The sequence below is a fragment of the Vanessa tameamea genome, chromosome 29, assembly GCF_037043105.1.
Source record: "Vanessa tameamea isolate UH-Manoa-2023 chromosome 29, ilVanTame1 primary haplotype, whole genome shotgun sequence".
Lineage (NCBI taxonomy): Eukaryota > Metazoa > Arthropoda > Insecta > Lepidoptera > Nymphalidae > Vanessa > Vanessa tameamea.
The window spans coordinates 5,921,497-5,939,227 of record NC_087337.1 but is presented as its reverse complement, the minus strand read 5'-3'; the positions used below and the strand labels follow the sequence as shown (position 1 = coordinate 5,939,227).

Here is a 17,731-nt window from a genome sequence, read left to right as displayed (position 1 = left end):
CTTATACAGTTAAACATCGCTGCGATACTGAATGCCTGCTGAATGAAGCTTCATTCCAATTCTAGTAATAATTAAAAAACAATATTTATCCCGTAGGGGCCGACTCAACAAGCGGAGACGGTGTCCGCGAGACGCAACGCCTTCCTCAGCAAGTGGAAAGCCCTCAGCGGAGCCCTGCAGCAGTACCGGGAGCGACTGACCGCCGCTCTGCAGCTGCACTCGTTCAACCGGTAAGCGGTAGTGGTGACAATGGTCGGGCCGAACCGGCTACGAAGGGTTCGTCCGAAGTGAGGAAAGTGTTGTATGATATAATGGAACACTCGCATCGGCACCGCAGGGACGTGCAGGAGACGCGGTCGCGCGTGTCGCGCAAGGCGGCCGTGTTCGCGAGCGCCGAGTGCGGGCGCGAGCTGAGCGCGGCGCACGAGCTGCGGCGCCGGCACGAGGCGCGCGCCGCCGAGGCCTCCGCCGTCGCCGGCCGCGTGGCCGAGCTGCGCGCGCAGGCCGCGCACCTCGCGCGCAGGTACCGCCCAACCGGACCCCCCCCCCCCCCCCCCCCCCCCCGGCGCTGACGGGCCGCTCGTACGGCCGTAGTCTAACCTAACGGCGTGTCCCCAGTCACCCGGAGCAGGCCGAGCGGATAGAGGGCAGCCTGTCGGAGCTGGACGGCGCGTGGGATAAGCTGCAGCAGCTCGCGGCACAGAGGACCAAGATGCTGGACGAGGCGATCGCGCAGCACAAGTTCGAGGAAAATCTCAAGGTTAGAATGTTCGAAAGTAGATCTTAAATGTCCACAAGAGCTGTAATATTTAGACACGTTAACCTGCGAAATTAATGGTTCCCCCAGACAAGCAGAAAGGTACTTAAAACTTAAAAAAATACTTATTAATAACAAGAGGTTACATACAGCAAATACTCGGAATAGGTGAAATATTTTCACCATCCGTTGTATTTTCTGGTGATGTAATCCGTTATCGTGTTTCTGTCCACAGGAACTAGAGCTGTGGGTGTCGGAGACCGTGAAGCGCATGGACGGCGCGGAGCCCGAGAGCGTGGCCGACGCAGAGGCGCAGCTCGAGCAGCATCACGAGAGAAAGGTATTACGTGACGTCAAACCTTTTTGGATATGGTTGACAAATATCGACACGAAAATAAAATATTACTTAATTTTAATTGCTACGCGGGCTTAACCACCGTGACGATCTTCCAGTTAAGATCTTTGAGTATTTTCTCTATAGTGCGTATAACCAGGCCAATGAAAATTAAACCCGTGATGCTTTTAATATTGCATTGATATTAAACAAGACCGTTAAAACAATCCGTAGGCTGAAATCGACGGCCGTCAGAAGGCGATCGCTTCGCTGCTGAAAGAAGCAGAACAAGCCGAGGACCCTGAGAAGCAGAAGCGTGTGGAGAAACTGTCGTCGACGCTGGACCAGGCCTGGCTGCAGAGGAAGCAGTACCTTACGCAGGTATACTTTGAATCTAATAATGTGAACTCACAATAAATATAACTATTATGTCTATAAAAGGGCTTTGTAGCTCGTAAGACTGCTGATCCTGAAGGTAAAACCCTGGCCAATAAAAAGTTTTTGGGTTTTTGGGCTTAGTTAGGCTCAAGTTACAAAACATCCATTACTTGTCAGTAAATATATATTATATTTTCATCTCCGTATATCTACTCCCAGGCCCACGAGCTGCAACTTCTCAAAGAACAGGCGAGGTTAGTGGAGGACTGGCTCGCGGCGAAGGAGGCCTTCCTAAACAACGATGACCTCGGAGAAAACTTAGACGGTCGGTAGATGAATATATTTTAAATAGTAATGGAATTATCGCTCTGAGTGTACGTCTGGTTCGACTGGCCACAAATGTAATTTCCTCAGCCGTGGAGACGCTGATCCGCAAGCACGCGGAGTTCGGCAAGCTGCTAGAGTCGCAGGCGGGCCGTGTGGTGGAGCTGGAGAAGTTCGCGGCCGCGGCCGTGGCGGGCGGACACCACCACGCGCACTACATCGGCCGCCGGGTGGGCGACGCCCGCGCGCGCGCCGACAGGCTCAAGGTCCTCCGCCGCCACACGCGCCTACGCACAGACTGCAGTATCCGAGTGAGTTGAGTCGAGACTACATTTAATTGCATGATTGCAGGAGAGCTGCAAGCTCCGTGGCTTAAAGCTGGAGCAGTCGAAGCAGCTGCACCAGTTCCTGCGTGACCTCACGCACGAGAGGGAGTGGATCGAGCTCAAGATGCAGATCGCCACTGACACTAACTACAGGTGACATAAACTACAATATAACTTTGATTTCACTTGTAGCTTTAAATATTTAAGGGTTACAGCTTACGGGTCCTAATCGTGAAATGTTTTATTCTCAAGTTGTGGTAGTTTGAGGGATTACTATTGAGCTCTGTGCAGAAAGACCGAGTCTGTGTAGACCCCCTATGTTTGTGAAATAACTCAAGTGGGAACAAGATAAGAATTATCTAGATGATCTTCTTTTTGCTGTAAATCGTTTAATTGTTAATGTATTCCTTTTATGACATTACCCTTTCGGCGCCACGTGTACTGCAATACAATTGACCACAGACTCCCGAGATTTGAGTGGATCCAACTTATTTACCATAATGTGACTCGTTTTAACTGATGAGTTGATTAGAAAAATATTCTATACCACTTTCAGAGAGCTGTCGAATCTTCAAAGCAAGATCCAAAAGCACGCGGCCTTCGAATCCGAGCTCGCCGCCAACAAGAAGCGCATCGACGACGTGGCCGCCACCGGGGAGGACCTCATAGGTAGTCTTGACATATGTTCTACGGTACGCAAGGACTGTCACTGGTTAGGTAGAGTTAGAACTAACTGCAGAGATAAATCTTCATTGTGTCATTGTATTAAAACATACAGCGCTAGATCGAGTTTAGAAAATTGTTTTGTCACGATCAAAACGTCGTAAGTACCGATAATTTCATGGCGCTTACGTTTTTCGTCCTCCCTAAGGATTTGACGGATTGTATTTATTTAAATTGAGACCGCATTAATGTTATTTTTCAACAATTGACATGTTACATTGACAGAGGCGAAGCACTACGCCGCGCAGGAGATCGCGAGACACGTCGAGGATCTCGAGAATCTGTGGAGCGATCTTATGGTGAGTTAAGTAGTTTAAAACATAAATATCTGAGTTAGAAAAGATTTAATAGAGCTTGCTAGTAAAGAAACAATGTTAGTATGGACAGCAAAACAATTTTAAATAATATTTCCAGATTAAAGTCACTCTTAATGTTTTTAAATTTTAGATGAATAAATTAATTATTTCTCATTAATATAATAGTTGTACCGATGGTACTTTATATTTATGTCCGTGTGCCTCCAGTCCGCTGCGAAACTCCGTCGCGAGAGGCTGCAGGAGGCCTACCAGGCGCGCGTGTACCTGCGTGGACTGGACGACTTTACTGCCTGGCTGGACGACGTGGAGGCGCAACTCCTGAGCGAGGACCACGGTAAGGGTGCCTCGTTGATAAGTTCCAGCTTCAAGATACTGAACCTACTGCGCATTAGTGATGCTTTCCTCCGAAGGGCACAAACAGGTGTACTCTACAGTCTCTCACTCGAGGCAATCCGAAGAGACTGGAAAAAGATCAAGCGTAAGATCAACGGCCTTACGTGCTCAACGGCGTCGTGTTAACGCTGTCATCTTTCAAATTCTTATAAACAAATTGGTAGCGAAACTCAATATTTTCTTATAACCAGATTTTGGAGCACGGTAAACGGGGCACATCTTCATCAATCAAAGGAACATAAAACTTAAGATAAACATTACAAAATCAAAAAACTAAGGCAAATAATAATTATTTATTTATAAAATTGGTATTTTTTTCCAGGCAAGGACTTATCATCCGTGCAAGCATTGTTGAAGAGACACACGCGGCTAGAGGCGGCCGTGGCCGGTAAGGCCGACGTGGCCACGCAGCTGGCCGACACCGCTCAACAACTGGCCGACAACCAGCACTTCATGGCGGAGGAAATACTCGAAAAGGCCGACCAGGCCGTGAAACGGTTAGAATTAATAATAAAGGGATTATCAGTAATTACTTTGTAAGGTAAACTTATAAAACTAAATTATAACGGTTAACTTTTAAAGCCGTTATAATTTATTTATTTATTTGACCGTAAAATTTTACTTATTTATTTTTACGGTCAAATAAATAAAAAAATATCTTGCGTAAACGTTATTATTACATATTCTATGCTATAAAAGAATACTATAAAAACTATTAAGATATTAAGTAAGAGACGTCTTAAAAATGGTATGATTGGGAACATGAAATATTTCCACAGCTACCGTCAGCTGCAGGAGCCGATGCAGATCCGACGAGACAATCTGGAGGACGCGGCGCTCCTGCACCGCTGGGAGCGGGACGCCGAAGAGGAGTTCAGCTGGTGAGGCCTCCCGTACTCTTACTGACGACGAAAGGCGCACGCCTTGTTTATTCATGTTTATTTTTCATTAGAAATACTGTATTTAATAAGCGAAAATCATAATTTATTAGAAGACAAAGAACTTCTAATAAAATGTACTAGTAATTTATTAGTGACATATATATAAAAAAATATATTTGAATTAGTTGAAGGTTTTTGTCAAAGTTACCCTGAAAAATGGTTCCAATGATATACGTCACAAGTTGGTCCATATGCAATATCGTTTCGCTAACGCCCCGTGCGCGCGCAGGCTGGCCGAGCGCTCCGCCGCCGCGAGCTCGGAGGAGGCGGGCGCCACGCTGCCCGAGGCGCAGGCGCTGCTCAAGAAGCACCTCGCGCTGGAGGCCGAGATCGTCGGCAGGGAGGCCTCGGTGGCGGCCGTGTGCTCGCGCGCCTCGGCGCTGGCGCGGCGCGGCCACTTCGCGGGCGGCGAGCTGGAGGCGCGCGCGCGCGACCTGCGCGCCGCGCTGCGCACGCTGGCCGAGCGCGCCGCGCTGCGCTCCGCCGCGCTGCGCGGCCGCTGCGAGCTGCTGCAGGTGCGTGCGCCGCCCTACCTACACGCGTATGCGTAGCCTTACCTGCTGACCGGAGTGTTCGTGCAGCTGCTGAACGAGGTGTGGGAGGCGGAGGCGTGGCTGTCGGAGCGCCGCGCGGCGCTCGTGGGGGCCGAGTCCGGGCGCGACGAGGAGTCCGTGCTGGCGCTCATGCGGCGCCTGGAAGCCCAGCAGAGGGAGCTGACGGCCTTCCAGCCCACGCTCACGAGGCTCGAGAAGACTCTACAGGTTCGTATACATTATTCTATGTATAAAAAAAGCGTACGTTTTCTGTCCTTTGGTCTGTCTCGTTGCCCAGCTGTCCAAGGATGTCGGTACATATTTTAGAGTTTTTTTTTTAATATACTTTCATTACACAGGAACGCAGTCACGAAGACGAGCAAGTAAATAAGAAACTAGAAGAGCTGAAGGCCAGCTACGAGGAGACCAAGCTGCTGTCCGCCAAAAGGCAGCAGCGCTTGCAGCAGAGCTTGAAATACTTCAAGTAAATTTTTTTTTAGCATTTGTTATCATTAGTAGAAATCTAGCTTTGTTTGCTTAACATAAATGTTTTTTGTCGATATTTTTCTTTTGAGTAAATAAACGTTTAGATTTTTTGTCCGCGTCTCTGCACGAAGTAATAGCATTTAATCGGACACCTGCGTGTGTGTCCGTGTCTGTCTGTCCGTGTGTGTGTGTGTGTGTGTGTGCGTGTGTGTGTGTGTGTGTGTGTGTGCGTGCGTGCGTGCGTGCGTGCGTGCGTGCGTGCGTGCGTGCGTGCGTGCGTGCGTGCGTGCTTGCGTGCGTGCGTGCGTGCTTGCGTGCGTGCGTGCGTGCGTGCGTGCGTGCGTGCGTGCGTGCGTGCGTGTGTGTGTGTCAGTGAGCACGTATAAAACATCGTATTATATCAATAACGTAAAAAATCTCCGTCTCCAGATTCGTCCAGGAGTTCGAGGAAGTACAGGAATGGATCGGCGAGCAGATGGCCACCGCCGCCAGCGAGGAGTACGGTCTGGACGTGGAGCACGTGGAAACGCTGCAACAGGCCTTCGATAACTTCCTCACTCAACTGAACGGTCAGTGATGTTAGCTCGTCAGTAAAATTTTAAACAATTTTTGGTCTAATCTAATATTCAATCATAATAATGACGTCTACAGCGTCGATCGCATAATATGTTCTGATCTTATCGATAAAACAATTTAATAAAACTTCGATCAAAAATAATTTAGTACCGTAAACCTTATTTACAGCCAACGAGGGGCGCATAGAAGCGGTATGCGAGGCGGGTAATGTGCTGCTGGAGGAAAACACCCCGGAGGCGGACAGAGTGAAGCAGAGGATCGAGGACATCAAAGGGCTCTGGGATGACCTCAAGGAGCTCGCAATCGCTAGGCAAGAGGTGAGCTAATCAACCAGAAAAACCTCGAATGCGTTTTCCAAAATGTTTTTATATTTATGAGCAGTATAGTGGAATTAGTTCCAACCTTATCGATGGGACCCTTCGCCCAATTGTGGGACTTGTAACTGAAAACCACCTCTATGAACAATTCAATTACGATTAGTAACATCTAATAATATCTACGATTAACGTTTGAGTTATAAATTCTTTAAATTTTTAGCATTTTATTAATTTAATATAAATTTCATTTAACAGGCTCTGGCTGGAGCTCGGCAAGTACATGAATTCGACCGCTCCGCCGAGGAGACCCTCGCCTGGGTGGCGGAGAAGGAGGCTGCTCTACAGCTGCCGAGAGCACTGCACCAGCTGAGGGCCTTACGAGCTGACCTACAAGCTATACGTGACCAGCACCAGCATCTCACGCAAGAGGCGGAGAGGTGAGGGCGACGCATATTCTATTTTAACGTCTCAACGATACATTCCGAAAAGATTCGTCCCTTCCAATTCCATGGCATATTACAGTGACAGGAGACCAGATATAAACGTGTCAGGTATAGGATCTCCTGCGCCAAACAAAACGCTATTTTTATACGAATCTATAATTAATATAGATTACATAGATATTTAGAAAACTACTGTTCTGTACCCTTTCTTAAGGAATTATATTCCTCTTTACCTTAGATTAAGGTTAAAGCTTGTCCTAGGAGTGGAGACGACAACCCGAGTCAGGATCGAACCTGTGACATTTCACATCGCTAAGCCCGTAAACCGTCGAGCTAATCGGCTTTACTCCTCTCGAGACTGGAATAGGTTATATTGTAATTTCACGAGTTCGTGTTACCCGATGATATACGTGATTTTTAATCAATACGGATTTATATAGGATGTTGCAAAAAGCTTTTAATGTTAAGGACAATAAAATGGCTGACTGATATCGTGTGATCATGTCAACAGACTGGGTGCGGCGTTCCCCGACGCGAAGGAGCACGTACTCGCTAAATTGGAAGACGTAACCGAATCTCTGGCGGCACTGGAGGAACGAGCCGCCCACAACGAACACCAACTGGAACTCGCCGATCAGCTGCAGGCGTACTTCGACAAATACCAGGAGCTCATGTGAGTGACAGCTCAGAGCTGGAGACGATCGGCCTGACCCCCACGAGAAACTCTAGGCAGCTCCGAACGAGAAGTCGTCTGCGATGCCACCACAAATATAAGTGTATTTGCGATGATACAGGGCCTGGACTAACGAGACCCTCGCGAAGGCGACGGCCCCGGAGCTGAGCGCGGACGTGGCCGGCGCCGAGCGGCTCGTGGCGCGGCACCGCGACATCGCGGCCGAGATGGACGCCAAGGACGAGAGCTTCCAGACGTTCTACGGCGACGGCGAGAAGCTGGTCCGCGAGGGGCACTTCATGTCGCAGGAGGTGGAGGCGCGCGTGGGCTCGCTGCGCGCGCGGCGCGGCGCGCTGGGCGGCGCGTGGGCGGCGCGCGCGCGCATCTACGCGCTGCACCTCGACGCGCTGCTGTTCCTGCGCGACGCCGACGCGCTCGACCGCTGGATCTCCACCAGGTGACGCCCGCTCCCGTCGGCGACGGCGACGGTGACTCGGTCGGCTCGCCCTCTAACGATCCTGCTCCCCTAGGGTGCCTCTCGTCCGGGACGGCAAGTACGGGGAGAGCCTCGCTCAGACGGAGGAGCTGATCAACCGCCACCGCGACCTCGAGGAGACGATCGACGCTCAGCGCGACAAGTTCCAGGCCCTCAAGAGGATCACGCTGGTGAGTGCTCTAGATCTCCTGGAATCCTTGTCCCTGTACAGAGAACAATAAAACTGTCTGTGCGATGAGACACGATCGAAAATAAAAGTTCCATAAGGCACGGGAGTGTCTCTTGACCCAAACGCTCTTCCGACTCATAAGTCCCGGGTTCTATTCTCGGCCGTGTCGATGTAGAAAAATGTAATTGTTACTTCTGATTTTCCATAACACGAGTGCTTTAGCTACTCACATTGGGATCGGAGTAATGTACGTGATGTTGTCGAATATTTATTTATTACTTATGAACTAGCGATGAACTGTATACTTATAGAATATACAGAATTAATATTATCATAATAAACATCGTTTACAGATCGAGAAGTCATTCAAAGACCAACAGCACGAGGAGGAGGAGGCCCGTAAAAAGTTAGCCGAGAAGCAGGAGGCGGATCGTCTCCAACAGGTCAAGCGGAGAGAAATGGAGAGGATCACGGAGGAGAGGCGAAGGGAGACTGAGATGCAGGAGACTCGACCTAGTCAGCTGCAGGAGCAACGACCGATGTTGGTGAGTGGGTGGAACGATTAGTGGGATTTTCACTTGGCCGATATTTGGTTAGTAGTTAAGTCATATGCATGCACATATCAAATGAAAAAAAAAGTACCGGAACTGGAGCCACCGGCCATGGTGATGACGTATAGAGCAAACAACGCTCGTGCGCGCCACCGCCGGTGCACTCTATGCCGTCACTCTCGGAATCCACTGGGGCGGCAAATCCGATACGACCGGAACGAGTTCGGGCGCAGGATCAACGACTTAACGTACTTTTTGAGGCGCGGTATTCCCGTGTCTCGAAAAGATACTTCCACCTTCCAGACTTCGGGTTTCTATTGAGGATTTTCGACAGAAAAACCCAATAACTTTCGATATCGGGCTTGGAACCCAGATCACCTCCGGGTCTGCGGCCTCGTGTAAACCTAGACCGACGAGGCCGTGTCGAGACAACTACATTCTTCTATAGAATGTGTATTGTTAATGTTGTAATCGTATACAGGTGGAGCGCCAGCTGAGCGGCGGGGCGGTGACGGTGGCGTCCTCGGAGGAGACGCTGAGCCCGGCGCCGCAGTTCGAGCGCCTGCCCAAGGCCGACGCCAACGTCAAGCGCGCCGAGAGCATGAGCGTAAGCGGAACTACTCGGAATATATGGGCTATTTATATTATATATAGAATATTTTAATTGGTGATAGTGATTTGTGCGAGCCCGTCTGGGTAGGTACCACTTACCAACCTGTACCGCCAAGCAGCGATAGAAGGTAATGTTGTGTTTCTGTTTGAAGGGCGAGTGAGCCAGTGTAACTACATACACAAAGGACTAACATCTTATTTCCTAAGGTTGAAAGCGAACCGGCTATATAAGGAATGATTAATATTTCTTGCATGACTCACTCTCGGGTCGGCCGTCTATCTGTGACAAAAAAAAATGCAATTTTAAAATAATAAGAAAAAAGCAAAACAGAAATTTCATTCGAATATTCATTTTAACGAATTAAGAATTTTTACGTGTCTATATGTACGTTCAGGTGGTAAAAACTCCGAAACGCACCCCATCGTTCACGACCCGGCGCCGCACGCAGAGCTTCCGCAGGCACCGCCGCCCCGACGACCTGCCGCCCGTCGAGATCGAAGGTACGGCCGGTCCCTAGATCCCAATCCGCCACCATGAGCCCCTGTAACCCGCGCGTGTGCAGGGCACCTGGAGCGCAAGCAGGAGGCGGGCTGCGGCGGCAAGCGCGCCACCGTGCGCTCGTGGCGCGCCTACTACTCCGTGCTGTGCGGGCAGCTGCTGTGCTTCTTCCGCGACGAGCTGGACTTCGCCAGCAGCAAGGCCGCCGCGCCGCCCGTCGCCATCCTCAACGTGAGATCTCTCGACATTTTTGTTTAATTGTATTTGGTTATTTTCTTTTTATAAAAAGAATTCAAGTTTTCGCGTCACTAAATCAGCGACAGGTGCTTAACCGCATAAGTATATAAGGCTAAGTATTTGACGCACAAATATTTCCTTGAATTGGAGCGTTATATCCGGAAAGCGCGTTCAAACGAACACTTCATCCATATCCGTAGTGTGTACCGACAGCAGACGACGTGTGGGATGAGCTTCTTCATACTGCACCCAATCGAGCAGTATTTATGATACAGTATGGTCTTGATGCTATTAGTCTGAGATATTTCTAAAAGTAACAATACTCTAGGCTCGCTGCGACCCGGCCGGCGACTACACAAAACGTGCAAACGTGTTCCGCTTGTCTTGTGCGGACGGTGCGGAGTACCTGTTCGCCTGCTCCAACCGCGACCTGATGAGGGAGTGGGTCGCAAAGATCGCCTTCCACGCGCAGCTGCCCCCGCAGCTGCAGTTGACGCCCTACACCCCAGCCGGGGAATCCCCCACTGCGGACATAAGGAGACGATTACAGCAGTGAGTAGCTTCCTAAACTTTCTCTCGTGAATTTGGTTCGAATTGATCGAATGTGAACGTTTCGTATAACAGGAACGCGTCGTCGTCATCGTCAGCGGCGTCGTCTCCGGAGCCGCAGCGGCGTCCGCGCACGCAGGCCGAGATCCTGCAGCAGCACCGGGAGAGCCAGCGTGCCGACAGCGCCGACGCAGACCGACCCGCCGACCGACCCGCCGACCGACCCGCCGACCGACACATCGGTCAGTGCACACTCACAAACACACGTGATCTTTATTAGCCTCACACATTAGAAAGGGATATCAACATTCACCTTCAGTGTTCTTCGTTCCTTCTTATTTACTTGGTGGTAGGATTTTGTGCAAGCCACAGGTACCACCCACATGTGGCGACTCAAATGTTCTACCGCCGAGCAGCAACACTTAGTAACGTTTGCTATATTCCAGTTCCGTTATCTTGAAAGATCTGCAGATGTTTTTGGTTTGCATTTGTAATTCATCTACTCGTAGGAGAAAACAACGTGAGGAAACCTGCATGCGTCAGGTAAAATCTGCCACACGTGCATAACTACACGTCCACTAACCCAAAGCACACACACACTGAAGCCCAGACGTGGGACATATACAGACAATGTTTAACTAAGCGTTATTTCGCAAGCTAGTCTAATAGCCATGATAGATAAACTATAATAATTGCTATATTCTCTTTCTAGAATCTTCTGTTTTACCCTCGTTACCACCGAGACAGGCGCCGAGCCAGGAAGACGTCGCCGAAGTGGTGTTTAGGTACGACCCTCAATTCTACATAAGTGTTCTAGAAAAGTTCTGATCGTCAGTTTTGATAAGAAGTCAGTCTCTCCCTAGTTTTGCTAGTTGCAAGTACAATATAAATTATATTTTTCCAGGAATTCAGAGCAAGCCTCCCAAAGTTGGGGTCGGTCGAGATTCTCAAACGGACGCGACATCAACCAGGAGTTCATAAAGTCACAGCGCGATGGTGAGTCCGACGGCTGACGCATGACGGATGACGAATGGAAGTTATTGGAGTCATTTTTGCTCAACATTTGAATTACAATAAGGAGAATAAATTTGGCTGTAATCGTGTTGTCGAAGCGATTTGTTTGTCGTTGTCTGTTGTTGCGTTGCGATTTATCTTTGATATCATATATAAGGAGGAGACGGTTTCTTCCAAAAGAGGGGGGGCTGAGCCCCTCAATGGGATACATAATATTTATGTAAATAAATTAATGTGATTGTTTCGATATTTGTTAAAATAACTGAATATTTAGAGACGAGGAATTAAGCGTTTACTGATGAAAATATTTTTATAGAAAATGTTAAATTGTAGAAATTAAAACTACTCAAATAGACTATAAATATATTCAGCTGTTTTAGAAAAGTATTTAGAATTTATTCTTAACCACGATTTACACCCAAAAGCAACAGAGAGCGCTGTCCCCCCGTTGCCCCTCTCGGGCCCGCCGGACCGCCCCCCGACTATCCCAGAACGAGCCCCGGTTATCCCAGAAAGAGGCCCGAATATCCCCGAAAGGAATTCGAATGTTCTCGAAAGAATGGACAGAGGGAACAGCAATGAGAGATACGAAAAGAGCGATCGAAGTTCCTCCGAGAGAATGTCCAACTACGACAAGAGTTCGACGGAGAGGCAAAACGCCGGCGAGAAACAGTCGGTCACGGCCCTAGTGAACAGCTACCAGCAGAGGATGTCGAAGAGCTACCAGGAGAAGGTGGACCCGAACCGGAACTCCGGCGGTTGGCAGAATTACGAGAGACAGAACAATAACTGGCAGGGCGTGGAGACGTCGCACTTTTATTCGGCGAGTGAGCTCGGTCAGTTGGTAGCGCGCCCCGGGCCTGATGCGGACATATCGATGCGGGCACGATTCATCTCTACTATATTTTGTGAAATTATAGTTTGGTTTTTAAACTCCGGACTCATAACTCCGGAATCATACACCAGCGCCAAAGAACAGTATTTAGTATTGTTGTGTTCCGGTTTGAAAAGGGAGTGACTCAGTGTAACTATAGGCACAAGGGACATAACGTCTTAGCTCCCAAGGTCGGTAGCCATTGTATTTGGGCGGTGGTGACCACCTACCATATGCACGTCCGCCAACCTATACCATAAAAAATATCCGGAGGTAACATCCTGACACTCTATCACACGTGTGCTGGAATTAGCTCGACCCTCTCCGCCACAGAAGGTAAAACCTTTGTCACACCACTGAGACATTCAGTAAATATAATAAATCATTATAATTACACTCGTATGATATTTCCGCATCAAGTCGTAATGTCGAATGTGATCCGTTGTGAGGCTAGATTAGTTAAATTTAATAACGAAATTCCTTTTTTTCTGGTAAACATTATTTTGCAACTAAAATAGAAACATATTTAATACAAAGAATCCGTTTCTGAGGGACTCATGCTTTTGTTATGGTATCTGACACGGAGGCGGAACCTAATAAAGATGGCGGACGTAAAGATCATGTTTATGAAAAAACATTTTAATCTGTTGTGAATCTTTGGACAGTTAATAGTTTAACTGCGCTTGGATGCATAACTTATGTTGTTGTTTATTCAAAACGGTCGCCAAATATATCTGGTTTCAAATGAGTTACATCAACTTTAATTTTGTACATATTGTGGCCTTCAGACCACTTGGTAAATAAAAAAATTACAATTATTAAGTTTTAAAAACGTTTTTAATAATTATTTTTTAATCTGTATGTTATTAAATGCAACTATTCCTAGCCCGCAATAAGTTAGCAACAGGATCAACAGTGAACTTTAATTAATTTTATCGTTTTTTTCAGTAGTTAGTTTTGGGTACTATCGGTTTTGATGGTGTTTTATTGTAGTTTAAATTAACACGGCTTCCAGCTTACACTTTATCTATTTCACTTCCAATAGTTTTATTTGTTTGAGCACAATGTGACTGTTTAGACTGTAAAAATATGTACAAAATGATTTTTGGTTTTCGAATGATAATCTTTATGCACATAGATCAGTTTGTTATAACAGTAATAATTATATAAAAGTTGTAAAATAATTCAGCGGCACCGGTTCAGTGTTCAATTTTAGTTTAAAAACCCAGTTTTTAAAGTCTTTATTTTAATTGTAATGGATGCGTTTACACAAACTTAACTCGTTATAACTTTATGATGCGGCAAGTTTCTCAAATTTGATTTCAAGTTAATTTTCTAACACAACAATCTACTGATCGAGCGATTTCATTCAAAGAATTAAAGATTTATTTTTATCAATGTATAAGTATTGATAAAAATAGCGGTAGAGTTTCGTGCAAGCCCGTCTGGGTACCAATACCGGCCACTCGTCTTATATATAAAAAAATTAACTGAACTCCTAAATGGTTGGACCGATTTTGATGCAATTTTTGTTTGGTATTTGAGAGGTTGGTTTAAATTGGACTCGATAGGTGTCGCTGCGATCAGAACAGTTTAATATATATTTTCTTAACCTCTACTTTATCTGTCAAAATATTCCCGCCTTTTTTTTTGACATTTCTTGTTATTCACTAATCTATGTATGTGTTTGAGTTTTACTATATTATATTTATAATACGTTTCATTCGACGCTGCCCAGGACCTAGCCATCTACTTTACGTATTGCATAAAGTACAATGTATGTTATATAAGTTATTAAATAAATTTTATTGTTTTTAATTTAATTATAGATTCTAACATATAGTTTTTGTTATTGTATAAATTAAGCTTAATATATAACTTTTCTTTATATTTAGTAATAGACAATATATGTTTATTTTGATTTATTTATTTATGACATTGAAGCTTTGGTTGTTGAAATGGTGTTCTTGTTTTATCTGTGGTATCGCTTGATGTAAATTGTACTTACAATAATAGGCTACTGTTTAATTCGGTTACAGACAGACAGACAGTCGAACGATCTATCCGTCTGTAATAAAGGCTTTAATTTAAAATTTTCATAAAAAACTAATGAATATCATAATAAATGTTTTCATCTAAAGATTTTTAGATGTTGAAAAAGAGTAGGTAACTACTGAGTTTTTTGCCGGTTCTTCTCGGTAGAATCTACATTACGAACCGGCGGTAGCTTTACTTTAAATAGTTTGTTAAATGACGATTCAAAGGTGCTTGTAAAAGCTTACTTGAATAAAGTATATTTTGATTTGATTTGAATACCTACATATTAATTAGTTTTGGATTATATATTGCTTTCCCAGTAGCCGATTATGGTAGAGAATGTTTCCTTATTTAAGCTTAAGTTAATTGGTCGGTGGCGTTTTAAATGTTGCAATGCTTGTACGGCCTCAGATATAAACGTTTTTTTGGCGACGGTTTAGTTAAACTCTGATTAAATTCTTTCTTTTTGTCATTGATTTGATATTTGATAGAAGATACTGCATTGTTTAACTAATCACCCGAAGCCTTAAGCAACATTATAAATAGAAAGATTACACTTGCAAAATGAGACAAAATTATAAAAGGATTTCTTATAGAATCTCTAATGATGGATTTAAACTTGGTGCAAGCCCTGGGTACGACCCATCCACTCAGTATGGGAGAGTGAGCCAGTGTAATTACGGACATAAAGTTCTAAATTAGTTTCCAAATCGGATAGCGCTTTGGCGATATAAGGCATGCTCAATAATAATACTGTCAAAATCAATAGATTGTGGTAATAACTTCCGAGCAGTAAGTTACCACTCGTTTGCCAGCCTGCCTACCTATTTAAACATGATAAATTCCATTCGAATTTCCGTTATTTTAAACAGCCAATCGAAGACGAGACATCCTTTTATATAAAAACATTTTTAGATAATAATTACTATTACTTTCAATTCATATGATTTTGAGAGTTAATAGCATCTTACTAGTCTAGGTCTAGGAACTAGCTGTAGACCTAGGCGTCACTGGCTACGTCGTTGCATATATAATATGTTTTGAAGCTTCTTATGTAGTTAGCTTAAGCTTGTATGTGTATGAACATATTCTGTAAAAAAAATCTGATGTTGTTTGGATTGGGCGTTTCGTATAATTTAACATTTCTAATGCAACTAGTCTAGAATTATTTATTATATGCATAAGTAAAATTTTCGTTTTTATTGTATTGTATATGTTTAAAGAAAGCTTTCTCCAAATGTCACGCATGGGTTGTGGTGATATGTATCTAAGTGAGCGCTCAATAACGAGCCGTGTGTACCGCAGCGTACGGCGGCGGCAGCGCCAGCAGCACGAGGCCGGCCTCTGTAGCCGGCAGCGGCGGCTCCCCAGCCCTCGACCAGAGACCGGCGTCTCGGTGAGTTACAAAATAATGTCTCAACTGGGAGTCCTAATGCAAGGATTACTGATTACCCTGATGATCGTGACTGGTGTTGAATTTTATTCACCCATGTTTCTCTCCACCAGCCCGCAATGGAGCTGGTGGAGTAAGCTCCGACCCTTATCAAGAGGAGAGGAGGCCTTACCTTTACATAAATAAATGAAATTATTTCAAACGATCCTTTATGTTAACATCGTCTTACAGATCATCGGGAGAGTCGGAGCTGTCCGTGGGAGGAGGGACTAAAGAGAAGAAAGACAAAAAGGGGGTGTTCGGAGGACTGTTCAGCAGGAAGAAGAGACCGCAGAGTCATATGTAACTTGTAACTGAGAAAAACTAAATTACACATAATAATCAAACAAGTCCAATTAATTTATGTTTAAGGAAAACAATAATTCTGGAAGTCATTCTTTGTAATGGCAACACTGACTGTCAAACGTCTGTGCTGTTAGAACTTTTACTCATTTTATGTAATTTATTAAAACTTCAATCATTCTTGTCTATTCGTGCCTTTGAATGTAGATAGTTTGACCAAAATTAGGTCCATAGTACATAAGTGCCTTCAATGAAATCGTTTTTGAAGTTTTTATCGTTCGCTTAGAATTATTTATATAAAGTATTCGTGTATACACTTTAAAAAACGTTCAGAAATATAATTCAGATCTTTGTAATTTTACATTTTGTAAGTCACAAATTGGCATAATAATAAAACTGGCAGATGTATGAAATGATTTCGAACATTCCATTGATACGCGGCATTCCATAACGCATTTTAATCGAATCTGCCAGCAATATTAAAAGTATTTTCAAATTGACAATAAAAACTAGACTTAAGGATATTTAATCATTCGTTAAAGCATAATCAAGAGATGAATACACTCAACTCGTAATTCTGATTTCGATACTGAACTTTGTGCTCCATACGAAGTACAATACAATACCACCAATACAATATAATCGTTGATTTTACTGAGTTTATTCCTGTTATTTATTCAAATCGGTGTCGAAATCGATTCCATGTTTTTTATCTGTATTTTGCAAATTGGCGGGAATGTATCTGTCAAAATAATGATGTATTTTTTTACCGTTGTTCAATTTATTTTTTTAGTTGTGTAAGCTTAGTATTTAAGAATTAAATTGTAATTTTACAAATACGATCGTGTGATCCATCAATTGTCTTATGTTAAACTGTTCAACGTAATTACTTGTATTGAATATATATTTTGCATAATAATTGTCGGATTTTATTTCACCCGGGTTACAATATCAATTCATAGTTAGATTTATAATATTGGACATTTTTATTAATCAAATTAAAATCTATACGATGCTTAAATAAAACTACTAGTTTTATAATCTTAGATTATTTATACATATATTGTCGAAGAATAAAAATTTCAAAAAATTATTGCGTCGAAAATAATAGTGACGAGCTTTACTCTACCGTACTTAGAGCCCGTTTTCACCAAGACAGACCGTCCGTTTAAACGGAACACGTCAGCTTCGATCGGTTTGCGTTGTCTTCATAGTATATGGCCGACGACGATGTTTCAGTTTAAGTGGTATTTAAAAATAATATGTGAACTATACTACGAGAAAGATTTTCAGCGGAAACATTTGAAACATTAATGGATGAATTAAGAAATTAGGAAACAGCTTTGTCACTGCTTCCGAATGTCTCTGGGCGAATTTTTAATGTTTCAGAGAGTGCATTTTGGCCCATTGGTACCGTCTCATCGATAAATTCATTTA

At 44.6% G+C, this 17,731-nt stretch overlaps 1 protein-coding gene across 4 annotated transcripts in view; it reads left to right on the top strand.

Moving 5' to 3' along the window:
* The window catches only part of LOC113404306 (spectrin beta chain), an 80,455-nt gene extending 63,242 nt beyond the window's left edge, over nucleotides 1–17,213 (top strand). For 2 of the 4 annotated variants that reach the window (XM_064219737.1, XM_064219735.1), the window contains 34 exons: nucleotides 97–230; nucleotides 338–523; nucleotides 619–760; nucleotides 993–1,097; nucleotides 1,326–1,472; nucleotides 1,689–1,794; nucleotides 1,884–2,059; nucleotides 2,145–2,272; nucleotides 2,676–2,788; nucleotides 3,068–3,141; nucleotides 3,367–3,493; nucleotides 3,875–4,049; nucleotides 4,332–4,433; nucleotides 4,723–5,008; nucleotides 5,075–5,254; nucleotides 5,386–5,510; nucleotides 5,942–6,081; nucleotides 6,257–6,405; nucleotides 6,661–6,842; nucleotides 7,360–7,521; nucleotides 7,643–7,978; nucleotides 8,052–8,187; nucleotides 8,540–8,731; nucleotides 9,219–9,344; nucleotides 9,745–9,850; nucleotides 9,913–10,079; nucleotides 10,414–10,637; nucleotides 10,710–10,876; nucleotides 11,347–11,419; nucleotides 11,539–11,630; nucleotides 12,074–12,484; nucleotides 14,261–14,299; nucleotides 15,865–15,955; nucleotides 16,184–17,213. In XM_064219737.1, the coding sequence (XP_064075807.1) occupies nucleotides 97–230; nucleotides 338–523; nucleotides 619–760; nucleotides 993–1,097; nucleotides 1,326–1,472; nucleotides 1,689–1,794; nucleotides 1,884–2,059; nucleotides 2,145–2,272; nucleotides 2,676–2,788; nucleotides 3,068–3,141; nucleotides 3,367–3,493; nucleotides 3,875–4,049; nucleotides 4,332–4,433; nucleotides 4,723–5,008; nucleotides 5,075–5,254; nucleotides 5,386–5,510; nucleotides 5,942–6,081; nucleotides 6,257–6,405; nucleotides 6,661–6,842; nucleotides 7,360–7,521; nucleotides 7,643–7,978; nucleotides 8,052–8,187; nucleotides 8,540–8,731; nucleotides 9,219–9,344; nucleotides 9,745–9,850; nucleotides 9,913–10,079; nucleotides 10,414–10,637; nucleotides 10,710–10,876; nucleotides 11,347–11,419; nucleotides 11,539–11,630; nucleotides 12,074–12,484; nucleotides 14,261–14,299; nucleotides 15,865–15,955; nucleotides 16,184–16,298 (5,214 nt within the window). In that variant the 3' untranslated portion in view covers nucleotides 16,299–17,213. The remainder of the gene's footprint in view (nucleotides 1–96; nucleotides 231–337; nucleotides 524–618; nucleotides 761–992; nucleotides 1,098–1,325; nucleotides 1,473–1,688; nucleotides 1,795–1,883; nucleotides 2,060–2,144; nucleotides 2,273–2,675; nucleotides 2,789–3,067; nucleotides 3,142–3,366; nucleotides 3,494–3,874; nucleotides 4,050–4,331; nucleotides 4,434–4,722; nucleotides 5,009–5,074; nucleotides 5,255–5,385; nucleotides 5,511–5,941; nucleotides 6,082–6,256; nucleotides 6,406–6,660; nucleotides 6,843–7,359; nucleotides 7,522–7,642; nucleotides 7,979–8,051; nucleotides 8,188–8,539; nucleotides 8,732–9,218; nucleotides 9,345–9,744; nucleotides 9,851–9,912; nucleotides 10,080–10,413; nucleotides 10,638–10,709; nucleotides 10,877–11,346; nucleotides 11,420–11,538; nucleotides 11,631–12,073; nucleotides 12,485–14,260; nucleotides 14,300–15,864; nucleotides 15,956–16,183) is intronic. The other 2 variants (XM_064219736.1, XM_064219738.1) reach the window with 2 other exon arrangements.
* Nucleotides 17,214–17,731: the final 518 nt, after the last annotated feature.